General features: G+C 58.6%; 2 protein-coding genes across 5 annotated transcripts; one reads left to right on the top strand and one right to left on the bottom strand.

Moving 5' to 3' along the window:
- The first annotated feature begins 198 nt into the window (after positions 1-198).
- On the top strand, positions 199-8,413 carry KRI1 (KRI1 homolog). Of its 4 annotated transcripts, none has more exons than XM_032883994.1 (19): positions 199-328; positions 438-511; positions 1,285-1,390; positions 1,736-1,832; positions 2,079-2,133; positions 2,212-2,261; positions 2,555-2,651; positions 2,729-2,806; positions 3,071-3,198; positions 3,482-3,608; positions 3,716-3,811; positions 3,901-4,071; positions 5,032-5,107; positions 5,202-5,287; positions 5,373-5,499; positions 5,588-5,718; positions 6,587-6,651; positions 6,749-6,847; positions 7,465-8,413. In XM_032883994.1, exons 1-19 carry the CDS (start codon positions 235-237, stop codon positions 7,802-7,804), a joined length of 2,097 nt encoding a protein of 698 aa, XP_032739885.1. In that variant the 5' UTR covers positions 199-234; the 3' UTR covers positions 7,805-8,413. The 4 variants fall into 4 exon arrangements, with proteins under 4 accessions (XP_032739885.1, XP_032739883.1, XP_032739884.1 ...); XM_032883992.1 differs by having other exon boundaries at positions 1,724-1,832; XM_032883993.1 differs by having other exon boundaries at positions 1,721-1,832; positions 2,215-2,261.
- On the bottom strand, positions 8,030-14,580 carry ATG4D (autophagy related 4D cysteine peptidase). The gene is made up of 10 exons (XM_032883995.1): positions 14,118-14,580; positions 13,482-13,565; positions 13,231-13,404; positions 12,664-12,940; positions 12,525-12,589; positions 10,454-10,584; positions 9,473-9,551; positions 9,324-9,400; positions 9,120-9,239; positions 8,030-8,587 (listed from the first exon to the last, which is right to left on the bottom strand). The coding sequence occupies exons 1-10, from the start codon at positions 14,347-14,349 to the stop codon at positions 8,405-8,407; spliced, it is 1,422 nt and encodes a 473-aa protein (XP_032739886.1). The 5' UTR covers positions 14,350-14,580; the 3' UTR covers positions 8,030-8,404.
- Between the last annotated feature and the right edge of the window lie 1,071 nt (positions 14,581-15,651).

The raw sequence follows: 15,651 nt of genomic DNA, 5'->3' as shown, positions 1-15,651 counted from the left end.
AGGAGTGGGCGGTGGCTGGAGTCTGACTCGAAGAGGCGTGACCTACGGGCGGGGATTGTGGTCGCACCGCGTAAGGGATCCCGGAAAGCTTGCGGACAGGATTAGGCGCGGCCCGCGAGGCTCCGCCTCCTCTCAGGCTCCTGGGGGCCCGGAGTAGCCCCGCCTTCCGGGGGGTGGGGGTGGGGGTGGGGGAAAAACTCGCTGCACGCATGCGCAGTGGGCCGCAGACCCGCCATGCCGGAACCGCGAGGGTCGTCGCCTCTGCGGGTCAACGCGGCGTTTGCCGCGCGGTACGGCCGCTACCGGGAGCGCGAGGAGCTGCAGCGGCGTGAGTGCGGGGCGCATGCGCGCGGGGCGGCGGCGCGTGCCGGGTCGTCGGGAAGTGGGGGCTCATCTGGTCCACGCTGATCTGGGGGGTTCCCATCTGTGCCCCGCAGTTAAAGATCGCTACGGGGACCGTGACAGCGGCGGCGACTCCAGCTCCGAGTCTGACTCTAGCGACGAGCGCGTGGTGAGCTTTCTCACCCCGGTGCCGTACATTCGGGAAGCATCCAAGTCCCCCCCCCCCCACCCCGCTTCCCAACCCTGATACACAGCGGGCGGCTAACCCCCAACCCCATTTCACCCTTCGGGAGTTTCCATTCTCCTCTTCCTAATCCCATGAAGGACACACAGCGCTCTCTCCATCCCCAGGGGGTGGCCGCATGCCCTCCTACCTCCCCTCTCCAGCCACCAGCCACCTACCCATCCCGATGTGAGAGGTGTGACCTCTGTGTCCCCTCTTTCATTCCCAAGAGTTTAACCATTTGTCAGGGTCCGACTCAGCCCCTGAAGTGAGGCATCCTTCTGCCACATGGGGTACTCAGCTTCTCACATCAGGCCTGGTCTTTTGGGGGCCTCACTGTGCCGCCCAGCCCCTGCTTGCTGTCCCACCTATGTCCTCTCTGCTCACCTGCCCCCACCTCAATCCTTTGTCCCTAGGAAGTATCCTCCCCTTACCCATTACTCTAGCTCAGATCCTGTACCTCCGTGTGGCCCGTCCCAGTCCACCCTCACTGAGGGCCCCTCTTCCTCTGCCACCTGTTTCACATCTTCCCATTGCCCCCTTACTCTCCAGCCCCCAACCTGCCTCTGTCCAGCTGGATTACTTCTTACTCCTGGCTCCACCCTAATTTCCACACCCTCTCAGCCCACCTGCCCTTGTTACTTGGTGCCCCCAGCCTCCACAAGGGCCCTCATCCGTCTCCCTTCTGAAGTCTATCTCCGATCCTTCTCATGCCTTAGGAATTTGACCCCCAGCAAGAGCGTGACTTTTACACAACTCTCTCCTTGTTGAAGAAGAAGGACCCCCGCATTTATCAGAAGGATGCCACCTTCTATCAGAAAACAGGTCTGGGGCTCCTCCTCCCTAGGGCCCAGAGCTTCCTCGTTGCCTTACTTGTTTGTGTGACTATTTAATGAACCATCAAACTATGTATGTTCTACATTCTATGCTGTAAGTGCCTAGCGGAGTGTTTTACATTATTATGCGTTAATAATGACTGTGTGCTCAGCCCTGGTCAAAGCACGAGTTACTGAGTGAGCGCAGCCAGCTACTACCGAGTAGTTTTAAGTGTGACATTTGAAATCGTGGTCGGACCCAAGCCCCGCCCTGTGGGAATTCTCTGCCTGGGGAAGGAAGGGGGTTGTGGGTGATGGCAGGTGTCTTCTGGCAACCCAGCAGTATCGTCCTCAGAGAGCAAGGAGGCTGAGGAAGCTGAAAAGGAGCAAAAGAAGATGCGTCCTATGTACCTGAAGGACTACGAAAGGAAGGTTATCTTGGAGAAAGAAGGGTGAGGAGAGATCCTGACTTCCCGTCCTATCCCTCCCCCGAGCCTTCCCAGGGCAGGCTGATGCATGGGGGTCTTAGAAGAGGTGGGAAGAAGCTGATGGTGACTAACCAGGATTGAGGGGCTCCCAGAGAACTGGAGCGTCCGTGATCCATCTGCACCAATGGCTGCTTGTAAGAGCTCCCCACCCCAGGGGGACCGATGGGCCATGGGGAGTCTACTCTGAAGACCCTATTTGTCCTTGCCCAGCAAATATGTCGACGAGGAAAATTCAGACGCAGAGAGCTCTGACCAGAGATTCCCGGTAGGTGGGGTGGAGGGCCCGGCAGGGGGCTGAGGGGCCTGGGGCTGGGCCTGAGGCCCACTGTTGCTCTCTCTGCAGCAGATCTCGTCGCAGAGTTACGTAGAGGAACAGAAACAGCTCAAGGAAAGGTGAGCCTGGGCCTGCTCAATGGCCAGATGGATAGGACTTGAGGCTCTGGGATTGGACAGTCCCAGCCTGGGTTCAAATCCAGCCCTGTTACTTCATGGCTGTGTGCCCTTGGGCACATCGCTTAGTCTTTCTGTGCCTCAGTTTCCCCGTCTGTTAAATGGGGTTGACGATACCCTCTGGGTCACAGTGCTGCTCTGAGCTTGTTGAGGGGAGCCCAGGACTTAGTAAACAGGGTTCATCTCGGGACTGTGGGCAGGGCTGTCTCCTGAGGCGTTTTCTCTCACATGGGCAGCTTCCGGGCATTCGTGGAGGACAGCGACGATGAGGACAGCGCCGGGGAAGGTGGCTCCGGGTTGCTACAGAAACGTGCTCAAACCAAAGAGGAGAAGGTGGGAGCTGGGCCTGGCTGGCTGGGGCTTGGTGGCGGGCAGGGGTCCCCAGGCCCTCAGAGCTGGCGTCCCCTCAGGCCCAGGAGGATGCGGACTATGTGGAGTGGCTGAGGGGGCAGAAGGAGATCGACAGCCCTGACACCCTGAAGGAACTGGTGAGTTCTCCTGTCTGGTTGGTCCCCAGGCTTTTTCTGGAAACCAGTCCTTGAGGGAGTCACCAAGAGCCCATCATGTCCAGACTGAGGTGTGCCCCACTCTGGGAGCCAGTTTCTACTTCTGTAAGATGGCGATTGTCCCCGCTTCTTTACAGACAGGCTGTGAAGTTTTAGTTACTTAAGTGCATGTGGAGTCGAGCCCACCCTCCTTCCCTGCCCGCAGGTCCCTGACCTGGGTCCTGTCCCCTCCCCCCTCTCCCCCAGAGCCACCTCAAGGAATATTGGAGCAACCCAGAGCTGGATGAAGGAGAGCGGTTCCTGCGGGATTATATCCTCAACAAACGCTATGAGGAGGAGGAAGACGAGGAAGAGGAGGTAGAAGAGGAGGAAGGGTGAGCAGCCATGTCCCTCAGGAGCCTGGAGCTCTGCTAGCCTGAAGGCAAAGGGCACCAGGTGTTTACTTCTTCACACAGATGGTGGCAGAGTTACTGCGGCATGTGGGCTCTGGGGCTACGTGGCCCTGTCCCTGGACTCTGCGCCTCAGTTTCCTTATCTGTAAAACGGGGGTGCCCCAAAAGTAGGGCTCTTGTGCAGATTCCATGCGTTAATATGGGAGTATACAGGGGTATGGGGGCTTGGCTGTCCCCCCAGCCCCGCCCCATTTTTGTCCCTCAGGGGCTTCAGCCTCCCCGTCCAGTTAGCCGTGGACGATTCCTCAGACGAGGGGGAGCTGTTTCTGAAGAAGCAGGAGGACTTCGAGCACAAGTACAACTTCCGCTTTGAGGAGCCAGACTCGGCCTTGGTGCGGGACTAGGGCTGGGGCTGGGGAGGACCCGGGCTTTGGGGGCCCAGGCCGGGAGAGCCCAGAATCATCCCTATGGCCCTTCTGGGCTCCCCTGCTGCCCGTAGGTCAAGACCTACCCTCGAAGCATCGCGTCCTCCGTGCGCCGCAAGGATGAGCGCAGGAAGGAGAAGAGAGAGGAGACGCGGGAGCGGAAGAGGAGGGTGAGTGTGGGGGTGCCAGGCGGGGGAGGGTGGCCCACTGTGCAGGGGGAGCCCTCGGTCCCACTCTCCCCCTGGCCTGCCACCCGTAGGAGAAAGCGAAGAAGCAGGAAGAACTCAAGCAGCTGAAGAACCTGAAAAGGAAAGAGATTCTGGCCAAGCTGGAGAGGCTGCGGCAGGTCACAGGCAACGAAACCCTGGGGTTTGAGGAGCGGGACCTCGAGGACGACTTTGACCCCGCCCGCCATGACCAGCTCATGCAGGTGCGACCCCTGGACCCCACCCAGCCGTGCATGCAGTGCTGCCTGAGATAAGGCAGTGCAGTCCGTGCGTGTTTCCAGGCTGTGTGGCCTCAGAGAAGTGGCTTGATGTCTCTGTGTGTGTGTCCTTGTCTGTAAAGTGGGTTCATCCATACTGTCTGCCTCAGGATAGCTTGGGAGAAACATGCGTAAAAATTGGTAATGCTCAAGGGACAGGGAGTAGTTGTGTTTCCTTGAAACTTGGAGGGTTTGAAGGGACATAGCATCAGGCCATGGAAACAGGTGATAGGGCTGTATGGGGAGAGCAGTGGGGACCCTGGGAGCCCCAAAGAGATGCCTGACCAAGCCTGGAGGTGAGGGGAGGAGACCAAGGCTGCATAGGCTTTAGTTTCTCAGCGAAATGGGGGTCGTTTCTGTCTCTTGGGGTGCTTGTGAGAATGCAGTGAGTTGCAGCCCAGCATTGGGCATACAGTAGGTGCTTAATAAATGACACAGTCAGCCTCGTGGTCACCGAGCACTAGGTCACAGAGCAGCCCCTGCCCTCCCAGAGCTCCGGGTCTGATGGCAGGCCCTTAACTGTACAGTTACAACCCCCAGTGATCAGAGTGGTGACGGGGACTTTCAGGGGGAGGTGAGGTCTGAGAGGAGTCCCCAGTCGACTGTCGGGCGTGGTGATGAGCGGGTCAAGGCAGGCAGCTGAGGCCTGAGCTGCAGCTTGGCAGCCAAGGAGGGAGGGGTGCACCAGGCAGGGGGTATTTTGGGGGCAAAGGCCTGTGGGAGGGGAAGAACCATGGCTCTCTGGAGCAGCAGGGGAGGGTACTGGGGCACAGAGGGGCCTGGACACACCGGGCTCCTCTCATGTCAGCAGCGAGCTCTGGGGGATGCTGGGAGCCATGTAAGGTGTGAGAGTGAGGCGGTCTGGGGGAGTGGGCCTTGCTGAGCCTCCTGGCCCTGATCCTGCAGAGATGTTTTGGGGACGAGTACTATGGCACCGTGGAGCAGGAGAAGCCGCAGTTTGAGGAGGAGGAAGGGCTTGAAGGTGAGGTCACCGGGGGCACCAGCCTGGGGGAGCTGCTGTGGCTGAAGTCCAGAGTTCCGCCCTGACCCCCTACCTCTGTGTCCTCTGGGACCAGATGACTGGAACTGGGACACATGGGCTGGGACTGAGCAGGCTGGAGGTTGGGACCAGGAGCTGCACTGCGAGGACCCCGACTTCAATGTAGGTGCCATGGGCGGAGCAGGGGACCCTGAGGGGTGAGTCCCCCCCCCAAGTGAGGGCTGGCCTGACCTTTGCATCTCGGCAGATGGACGCTGACTACGACCCCAGCCAGCCGCGGAAGAAGCCGCGCGAGGCCCCCAAGACAGGCAAGAAGAAGCGGAAGTCCCCCTTTGCTGCAGCCGTGGGGCAGGAGAAGCCAGTGTTTGAGCCTGGTGAGGCCCGGGTCGGGGCAGGGGTGGGGGCAGGCAGGGGCTCGGTGGGCCCGGCACACCCCAGCAGCCTGGCTCCCTCCCTGCACAGGCGACAAGACGTTTGAGGAGTACCTGGACGAGTATTACCGGCTAGACTACGAGGACATCATTGACGACTTGCCCTGTCGCTTTAAGTACCGCACCGTGGTTCCCTGCGACTTTGGGCTGAGCACTGAGGAGGTGAGACCCCACAGTGGTGCTGTTGGGGGGTGGAGGTGCGCCTTGCGGGCAAGGGGGCGTGTGCAGCCAGCAGATACTGTGACCCCCGTTCCTTCTGTGGAACCCAATGGCCGGCCTCTCAGGCCCACAGGACATGCTATAAATACTACTTTTAAATCTCTTACCAAATATCAGCGGTTGGGTGGCCGTTAGGACTGGGTGGGCTCTGGAAACAGATGCCCAGGTTCAAATCCGGCTGTGGCCACTCACCAACTATGACCTAGAATGCTGTGCCTCCGTTTCCCTGACTGTAAAATGGGCTAATAACAGCCCCCCCAACCCTGGCTATGGAGCCGAGGTGTGTGTGTGGCTCTTGCAGTGCCGCTGGCCCCTTAGCCGTGGGGGCTGCGGGGGCCTCACCCGTCACGGCCAGCCAAGCCCACGTTTATGCAGCTCGGGCCTGCTGCGCTTGCTCAGTCTTCCCGGCATCATTGGTAGTTTCTGTGGGTGAGGCCTCACCTGTCATTGGCACACACGGCCATCGGTGCGGAGCGCCTGCCTGTCCTGAGGTTACTGGGACCGTGGTGCCCGAGTGAGGCGCAGGCACCCCGGGCCCAAACTGGAATCTGAAATCAGCCACTTCCCGATCACGTGACTTGGGCAATGATCTCCTGGCCAAGCCTCAGTTTCCCCATTTGATCCCCACTGCCAAAACCTTCCAGTGGCCTCCACAGCAATCAGTCCTCTCCTGATATGGTCCCTGCCGAGTGGGAGTAGCATGACCCGCCTTTGACTAGTGAGGCGGCCAAAGCTGAGAGCGAGTGAGCTGGGCCCCCCGACCCCCGACCCGGGGCTCACATGCGGGCCCCCACCCTCCCTTCCTGTGCAGATCCTCGCTGCCGATGACAAGGAGCTGAACCGGTGGTGCTCCCTGAAGAAAACCTGCATGTACAGGTGACAGGGCCGGGCCAGGTCGGCCAGGGGGAGGGCCTAGCAGGTGGGGGCACCTCCCAGAGCTCCCCACGACAGGCGTGTCTGCTGGACGCCGCAGGTCAGAGCAGGAGGAGCTGCAGGACAAGCGGGCGTACAGCCAGAAGGCCCAGAACTTATGGAAAAAGAGGCAGATCTTCAAGTCACTTTGCCCAGAGGAGTGAGTATCCCCTGCCTGCTGGGCCTGGGCTTGCCGTGCACTCTGTCAGCCATCTGTTGTGTGGCCCCGGGAATGGGGCTTCCTTTCTCCATCCCTGGGTTCAGATTCTGGCCAGCCACAGCTGTGTGGCCTTGGGCAAGACCTTTGCCCTTTCTGGGCCTATTTCCTTATTTAAAAAATGCAGGTAGGGAGTAAAGATGGCTCGTTTCTTGTTGGGTTTTTGAGGATTAAGTGAATTCATTCATGTAAAGTGCCTAGAACATAGGAAGTACCGTAAGGGTATTAGTAGTTATTATTATTGTGCCCATTATTTCCTGATCTATAAAGCAGGGCTGATAGAACCTCCCAGAGCTGATTTAAAGCTGCTTTCCATGAACAGCTTAGTATAGGCCCAGGCTCAAAATGCCACAGTGATCAGCAGTACCATTGAGTCTCGGAGTTCAAGAGAAAAGGCCTTGTTTTGGTGTCAGATTTGGGTTTGAACCCCAGACAGGCCCCTGATTTGGCGCCTTGCCTCTGTGAGCCTCTCCTTTCCTCATCTGTAAAATGGGGGAGGTGTACTCAGGAATTGGCCTAATCGTGACCAGCTTGGGTTGAGCCCCCACTTTTCTCCTCAGGATGGAGACACTTTCGGAAGCCACAGGAAAGCCACAGAGAGACAAAGACGGCCCGCAGGGACAGCTGCTGGCACCTGATGGGGCTAGCAGGAAGCAGGCCCAGCCCGGGAGCCCCCCAGCACAGGAAGAAGCAGGCCCCGTGTCACACACACAGAAGCCAGTGCCCCAGAGGCGGAGGAGGAGCAAGAAGGCGCGTCTCCTGGGCCCCACCGTGACACTTGGGGGGCGGGAGTTCAGCCGCCAGAGACTGCAGGCCTTTGGGCTCAACCCCAAACGGCTGCACTTCCGCCAGCTGGGCCGGCAACGGAGGAAGCCCCAGGGTCCCAAGAGCGGCCCTTGAGCTCCAGAAAGCAGCCAGAGGCTCTGGGGTCCCTCCCTTCCAGTCAGCTCCTGGATGCGTCTCCCTCATGGACTGTGTGGACCATGTGTCCGCCCGTGGGCAGAGAAGTCTTGCTGTCTCACAGATCTGGAAGCCGGGGCCTAACTAACAAGCTTCCCCCGCCGTCTCCCCTTGACACACACCTTGGACCCTGTCCCTCAAATGCTGGGCCAGCCACAGCCACAGTCAAGTTAAACGGCTTTATTAGCCCCCAGTGGCCACAGTTCCCCCCACTGCCCCTAGACCTCAGCAGGGTAGGGGCTTTGGGACCAGTGAGGGGCACGGGTGGTCCAGTGCAAACTACAGTACTAGAGTCAGGCCCTGAGTGGGTGTCTGGGAGCCCTCCCTCCCTGCCCTGGGTGGAGGGCCCAGCTGGCCAGAGGCAGGCGGACTGCCCCTGCCTGGGGGGCCCCCAGTTCCGAGGTTTCCTGAACTGGTCTCAGCTGCACTTGTCAAGGGGGTGAGAAGGGGAAGACCCATCACCTCCAGGTTTCAAGCTCCCACACCCAGCATGACATAAATAAAAAAATAAATAGTGCTCATCTCCCCCAACCCCACCCGTTATAAAAAGACGAAGTCCTCCGAGCTTGGGCGTTTGGCCTTGAGGAGCCGCCCTGTGCGAGGGAGCCGAAGTGTTGGCTGGGAGAGCTGGGAGCAGAGGTCATCCAGGCTGTGGTCCTGAGCATGGCCCTCAGCCAGGGTGAACATGGGGTAGCGCTCAGTGGCTGAGGAGGAGCTGAGGACCTGGCGGGAGGAGGGAGAGTGTGGTTTAGCCCCAAACCATATTTGTTCTATAGGTGTAATTATCCTAACGGGTGCATTTACCAGGTGCTTCCTGAGCTCAACTCTCTACCCTCCAGGACAGTGACCCAGGCCAGCCAATCAGTGCCTCCTGTTCCCAGACCACCACGATAGGCATGTGATCCAGAGTGACCAATGAGCAGCAGCCCTAGGATTTTTGCTGCAACTCTGGGAAAGTAGGGCTCCCTTTCCACTGAACAGGGGGTGGGTGCCCCTTGCCACTCTAAGGGTAAAGCCCTGATGGGACAGTTTCTACTGCTTGAGCTCATGGATGCAGCTGTCCTTCAAGCAATAATGTCCCCAACTTTTCATCTCCTGCCCTTGTTTTGGTCCAATCAGTCCTATCTGGTCTTTTGTAGCTTGTGGGTAGGATAACAATCTTGATTCCCCAGGTCTGTGGTACTCGAGGTCTCTCTGTTCCTCTTCTCCCCCATCACTGCCCCTTGCCCTCTGCCCTCCGCCACTCCTGGCTCACCCTGGTTAGCTCTGAGCAGAGCGTCTCAAACTCCTTCTGGTCTCCAGCATAGAACCCCACCGTACAGCTCGGGTCCATCTTGGCGAAGGCCATCTTTCGGGGTGAGGTGCAGTGGAAGGACTGGGGCATACAAATGAGGGAATCTCAGGGCCCCAGCCCCCTCCACCTTCCCCAGCCCCATCCTGGGGATCCCACCCGGCTCACCTCCAGGGGGAAGTCAGCCTGAGTGACATCCACGGTGGGCTGGCAGTAGTGGGGGTCCAGGTAGAGCAGGAAGTCATCTGCAGGGTTGGAGGCATGAGGGGGGCTGAGGAAGGGGGAGGTGGGGGGGGGTTGGAATGGGGTGGGCTTACCCTGGTAGCCGATGAAGTACAGTGAATGCCGTGGCTTGCCCCCCATGATGCCCAGGCACAGCTCGGAACGCAGGAGCTCCTGCAGGGAGAAAAGTGGGCAGAGGAGTACACTCTGGGCAGGTGCTGTCAGGCCCTAGAGAAGCACTTGGCAAACCCCCAATGTGTGCAAACCCAGGCCCCTCTTGAGGAGCTAATACTCCAGTGTAGGAGATGAACAAAGAATAAGACAAGTTTTGCCACGTGTCTGTAGGCAATAACACTGGGAGAAGAATAAAGAAGGGAAAAGGGCTTTGCAATTTTAAGTAGGGGAGTCAGAAAGGCCTCGTTGAGGTGACACTGCAGCAAAGATCTGAAGGAGGTGAGAGGGAGTTAGGAGTGCATCTGGGGAAAGAGCACTCCAAGCAGCTGGAATAGCGAGTGCAAAGGCCCTGAGGCCAGTGTATTCTGAGAAAGGTGAGGAGGTTCCTGTGGTGAGGGCAGAGAGAAGTGGGAAGGAGAGTGGGGGCAGAGGAGGTCAAGGCAGGGGCATTGCAGGCTGTAGGGAGAACTTTGGCCTTTATTCTGAGTGAAAACAACCCAGGGTTTTTCCAGCTTTGCCATTCCTTTTGCTTGGAGCGCCCTGGCTCCTCATCTGCCTGGGCTGAGAGGGGCTTTCCTAGGCTGCAGCCACCCCCTTCTGCCCCTCCCAGTGTTAGTTTTCATTCCTCTATTATCTAAGGCATAATGCCACAGCTGTCAGTTTGGTTTCAGACCCCCACTGTCTATCCGTCCTCCAGTAGAATGTCTAATCCCAGAGGGCACGAACGTTTGCCTCTTCCCCTCTGAAACCCAGCCGCTGGGACGGTGTTTGGCACGTACTAGGTGCTCCCTGACTACTGAACAAACAGATGGGACAGATGAAGGCAGCAGAAACACCTCACCCAAGCTACAGAAGCTGGCGCAGTTCCCAGGGGAGGCTTAGTGGAACTTGACAGCACCTACCTTCACACAGGGCACGTACACGGGGTTGAGAGTCTCGCCACCCAGCCGCACCGGCACCAAGATGACCACGGACTTCCATTCAGCCGTGGGGTCCGGCCTGGCCACCAGGCGTGCCACATCTGCCTTGTACACTGGGAAGATGATGCAGCAAGTCATGTTCCTACCCACCCTTCAGGTCTTGGAGAGTGGCCCTCCACATGCCTGTGCCGCCTCGTAGGGTGCCACTCCTGTCATCAGGGGAGAAGGAGGTCTTTCGGGTGCCCCACCCACCCAAACTCTCCCCTCCACGATTCCAGGGCCTCGGGGCAGGTGCAGACATCTCCATTTTACAGAGAGGACAACTGAGGCCCTACGATTTCGATGAAGAACATAAGACCAGGGGGAGGCAGAGAGCTTTCCCTGCAGCCCAGAGCACCTCCCCAGTTCCAGGGCCTGGTTAGTATTTACTTACTCAGCGTGTGACTTTGCCAATATGGAAATGGGTGCTCTGGGTACCTCTTCCCTCACTGCTAAGTAAGCCCCCTCCTGGCCTCCAGAAAAGGGGATTCAACCCCTTCTGGAAACAGAGCTGCTATGGTCTGAATGCTTGAGTCCCCCCAACACTCAGATGCTGAAATTTTAATCCTCAAAGTGATGGTATTAAGAGGTGGGGCCTTTGGGAGGGGACTGGGTCATGAAGATAGAATCCTCATGAGTGGAATTAGTGCCTGTATAAAAAGGACCCCAGAGAGCTCACCTGCCCCTTCCATCATGTGAGAAGGCGGCAAAATGAACTAGGAAGTGGGTCCCCACCAGACACCGAATCTGCTGGTGCCTTGATCTGGGACTTCCCAGCCTCCCAGAACAATGAGAAATAAGTTCCTATTATTTATAGGCTATCCTGTCTGTGGCATTTTTGGTACAGCAGCCCAAAGAGACTAAGATACTGGTCATCTGTGAAAATCAAATATTGTCTACATGTCTAAATGTCTATAATTTTATATAAAAATTTATAGGTTTTGTAGATTCTCTAACTCCATTAAGGTTCCTATTAATGAAGACCCTATCTAAACTGATTTGGAGGAGAGGTGCCTGGGTGGCTCAGTTGATTAAGCCTCTGCCTTTGGCTCAGGTCATGATCCCAAGAGTCCTGGGATTGAGTCCCAAGTTGGACTCCCTGCTCAGCAGGAAGTCTGCTTCTGCCTTTCCCTCTGCCTGCCACTCCCCCTGCTTGTACTCTCTCTCTTTCTCTATCAAATAAACAAAATCTTTTTTTTTTTTTAAGATTTTACTTATTTGACAGAGAAAGATCACAAGTAGGCAGAGAGAGAGGGGGAAGCAGACTCCCTCTTAGCAGAAAGCCCGATGCGGGGCTCGATCCCAGGACCCTGAGATCATGACCCGGGCCAAAGGCAGAGGCTTAACCCATTGAGCCACCCAGGTGCCCCAACAAATAAAATCTTTTTTTTTTTTAAGATTTTATTTATTTATTTGACAGAGAGAGATCACAAAGCAGGCAGAGAGGCAGGCAGGCAGAGAGGAGGAAGCAGGCTCCCTGCCGAGCAGAGAGCCCGACGCGGGGCTCGATCCCAGGACCCTGAGATCATGACCCGAGCCAAAGGCAGCGGCCCAACCCACTGAGCCACCCAGGCGCCCCCCAACAAATAAAATCTTAAAAAAAAAACCCAAAAAACTGATTTGGAGGAGAGTGGGGAACAATAATAATAATAATAATATTTAGCTAACACTCACTGTGTGACAAGCCCTGCTCTAAGAGTTTAACTTGTATTATTGACTCAATCCTCACTACAATCCCTTGCGGCAGAGAGCAGACTTTTGTACGTGTTACAATTATTTACAGAGTAAGAGTAAATTGGACCCGAGAGAGGGAAGCCCTTATATCTTCTCTTCTCCACCTGCCGAGAAGCCCCCAACGTTTCCTATCCTGGTTCCAGAGGCCGTGGGGGATCCTGAGCACCTCCTACTTCCCCTGTCGGTCTCAAATCCTTTCCCAGGCTTCCTCTGCCCCAGGAAGGTAGGTAGTGACTGGCTCAGGGTGACAACTCTGGGACCTTGGTTTCTAGTCTCTTACCTGTGCAGTCCTGAGAAACATACACCACCAGGCGGGTGACCTCCGAGCAGCTCTCCACAGCCTTCCTGGCGGGTGACAGGGAAGGCCTGAGTGCCTGTGGGAACCCAGTGGCTCCCGTGTCCCCTGCAACGGCCCTCACCTGAGTATGTGTGCCACCAGAGACGGCCCATACCAGTCCCCCGCCTTCTTGCCTGAGCTCTGCCCAAGCTCCACCAGCCGGTGCAGGCCAAAGGGGGCCCGGGGGTGGTCGGCGAACCAGGACACGATCTGCCGGTGCCGCCGCTCCTGCTCCAGCTCGGGGGTGCCCTGGGCCCAGCGCGGGGGCACCCAGCGTGCAGGCCCACGGTAACGGTTGGGAGAGGCCAGCCCTGATGGCTCAGAGGGTCCCGGGCCTGAGTCCTCAGCCCAGGTCCAGTCTGGTGGGGATGGAGTACAGAATCAAAGGGTGCTGGTGGGGTGGGCGTCGGGGGGCGGGCACCGTTCCCATTTACTCATGCTTTCTGTGCAATTCTAATGCTCCTGCCACCAGAGCTTTACCAGCAATTTTCACAATCCAGAACCTTATTGTATCAACTCTCGCTCCCCGCAGAAACCTACTCCGCACACCATCTCACAAATGTTTAAGCTTAGTCTACAAACAGTTCTGACCCTGCTGCCCTGTGTTCCTGGCCCGACACTGCTGGGCGCCCTCCCTTCCGGCGCTCACCTCTGGGCAGGAAATGCAGCAGCAGGCCCTGGGCCAACATCATCTGCCCACTGCGCAGCATGCAGCCCCAGCCGCAATCCGAGGTCAGGCAGCCTCCAGCAAGGGGCGGGAAGTCCCGGCGGTATGTGAGCCACAGGCGGGACACGAAGTCCCGCTGGAAACGCTGGATGTCACCTACAAGACGCAGGCTTGTCAGCGGCCACCTGGAGCACCAGGTCTCCCTCGAGCCTGGCCTGGGGTCCCCAGCTCACCCTCGCCCTCGAAGCGGTAGCGGCGGCCGCAGAGGTGGACGCTGGAGATCTTGCTAAAGCTGGTCCGGCTTTTGACTGCCCAACCTGGGGAGACATGGGGCAGCACCCAGCCAGATGAAGCACTGGCTTGACAGACATGTAACGTGACAGTTATGACAGCAGTCATGCTTCCATCCACCCCCCCCTCCCTTACCCCACCTCATGGTCTCCCAGGTCCCAGCTCAGGGCTGGCACAGGGCAAGCCATGCCATATTCCCCTCCGATGGAGGCAGGGACCCTAGTAACCACCACGTAAGTGTTTGCCATCAATTCAGGATGAATAAAGCAGTTCACTTCTTGCATCCGTTTTACAGAGGGGAAAAATGAAGGCACAGTAGAGGAAAAAACCTTGCCCAAGGTCACACGGGAATGGCATAGTCTTGAAAACATATTCCCTTTTGGACCTGCTGCAGGTCTGCCCGGGGCAGGGCGGGGGACCCACAGGTGACTCACAGGAGGAGAGTAAATGGTAGAATACCCGGCAGGGCCAGGGTCGACCACCCCTCGACTCCCACCGGCCTCTAAGCCCCCCGCCTGCGGGAACCCTCGGCCAGCTCCTATCTCAGAAACCAAGCCCCGGGCCCGCCCCCTCCTCACCGTACTTGACGTTGTTCCAGGCCGTCAGGAACTTCGCCTTAAACTTGTCCACTTCGTCCGGCTCCCCAGGGGCGGCCGCGGGCGAGCCAAGAGCGGGGCCGCTGGCTCCAGAGGGCCTCAGGCCGTTGGGGTCCGGAACCCGGGGGCCCCGCGGCCTGCGGCCCTCGGGGCGACGCGCGTCCTCCGGGCTCCCGCTCCGGTACTGCGCGGCGGCCGGCGACACGGAGTTCATGGGCTCACGGGGAGGGCGGACCGCGGGCCCGGGTGGGGGCCGCGAGCGAGCGCCCAGGGGGCCGGGCCGCGGCGCCCGGAAAGGCGCTAGTCGGCCCCCGACGCGGCGACCGGGCCCCCGGGCCCGGCGCGGGACGCTGTCACCGCCGCCGCCGCCGCCATTTTAGCGGCCCTGGCCCCGGGAGCCAGGCGGGCGCGACACGGCCGGACGCCCCGCCCCGCCTGGCCCGGCCCCAGCCTGGGTCGCCGGCGCCGGTTCCGGGTGGCCGAGCCTGCACCTTCGGCCGCGGCGCCTCCCCGCGGCGCCCTGCGAGCACGCCCCGCCGCCCTATCGCAGCGCCCAGGCGCGTCCGAGCCCCCCTGCAGGCCCTTATCGGAGGCCCCAGAGCCGCGAGGCCCCGCCCCGGCCCCGCCCCGGCCCCGCCCCCGACGGCGCGGGGGGAAAGGCCGGCCCCGGGGCGGCTAGGTACCTGTGCGCACCTGCCCGCGGCCCACCCGCCGGGGCGCCCCTCGGCGGCCTGCGCCCCCGGGACCCGCGTCGCTCTGGGGCCAAACCTGCGCGACACCTCCTCCTTCTCACACCCCCAAGCCACACCTCTCTGAGCCTCAGTTCCCTCAGGAGCAAAAAGGGCTCAAATACAACCACACAGGAATCTTCGTGATAATTCTGCGGAGGAAAAGCCAGATAAAAAGGACGAGTGTAGACTCTCTGGTCCCCTGTACCTAAAACTCCAGAAAATGCAGCCTCATCTCTAGGAACAGGAAGCAGATCAGTTTCGGGGTGTCTGGGGGTGGGGAGGGGAGAGGCTAGAGGGAGGGACAAAGGGGCTTAGAATATAACTTTTTGAGATCAAGATACGTTTACTATCTTGATCGTGATGCTGGGTTACAAGATGTGGAAACTCATCAGATCCTACAGTGAAACGTGTGTGATTTATTGTATGTCAGTTATAACTCAATAGAGCTGTAAATTTTTTCAATGCATGTGACTCAGGAATGTTAGTAGGACGAGCTGAGCTCATCCGTGTAAAGCGCCTTAGCATGGCATTTGAGGCAGTCAGAGGAAACCAAGCAAAACCTCAAAGGTGGATGACAGTGTTTTGACCCTCTGAATGGCAGAGAGGGTGGCCTCTAGTGGCCACCGTGAGGGCACTGTCCTCAGCCAGCTGAAGGACGAGGCTGTGGGAGGTACAGAGGCTGCAAAAAGACAGTCACTTCCCTGATTTTCCCTCTGCTCTCTCCTCACTGCGCCTCCCTTCAGCCACACCTGCCTCCTTTCTCAAACCCAACATGTGCAATCCCA

Source organism: Lontra canadensis, unplaced genomic scaffold, assembly GCF_010015895.1.
Source record: "Lontra canadensis isolate GAN:19392208 unplaced genomic scaffold, GSC_riverotter_1.0 scaffold88, whole genome shotgun sequence".
Classification (NCBI taxonomy): domain Eukaryota; kingdom Metazoa; phylum Chordata; class Mammalia; order Carnivora; family Mustelidae; genus Lontra; species Lontra canadensis.
The sequence above is the reverse complement of the archived record's forward strand: the minus strand, read 5'-3'. Positions and strand labels throughout refer to the sequence as shown.

What these genes read in the sequence shown, in the direction of transcription:
- KRI1 (XM_032883991.1), top strand. Translation starts at nt 235, where the DNA reads ATGCCGGAACCGCGAGGGTCGTCGCCTCTGCGGGTCAACGCGGCGTTT. An exon ending in CTGACACCCTGAAGGAACTG is followed by an intron (nt 2,807 to 3,070) that starts GTGAGTTCTCCT and finishes CCTCTCCCCCAG; the next exon opens with AGCCACCTCAAGGAATATTG. An exon ending in AAGAAAACCTGCATGTACAG is followed by an intron (nt 6,652 to 6,748) that starts GTGACAGGGCCG and finishes TGGACGCCGCAG; the next exon opens with GTCAGAGCAGGAGGAGCTGC.
- ATG4D (XM_032883995.1), bottom strand. Translation starts at nt 14,349, where the DNA reads ATGAACTCCGTGTCGCCGGCCGCCGCGCAGTACCGGAGCGGGAGCCCG. An exon ending in TGTTTCTCAGGACTGCACAG is followed by an intron (nt 10,585 to 12,524) that starts GTAAGAGACTAG and finishes TCATCTTCCCAG; the next exon opens with TGTACAAGGCAGATGTGGCA. An exon ending in TGTACGTGCCCTGTGTGAAG is followed by an intron (nt 9,552 to 10,453) that starts GTAGGTGCTGTC and finishes TTCTCCCTGCAG; the next exon opens with GAGCTCCTGCGTTCCGAGCT.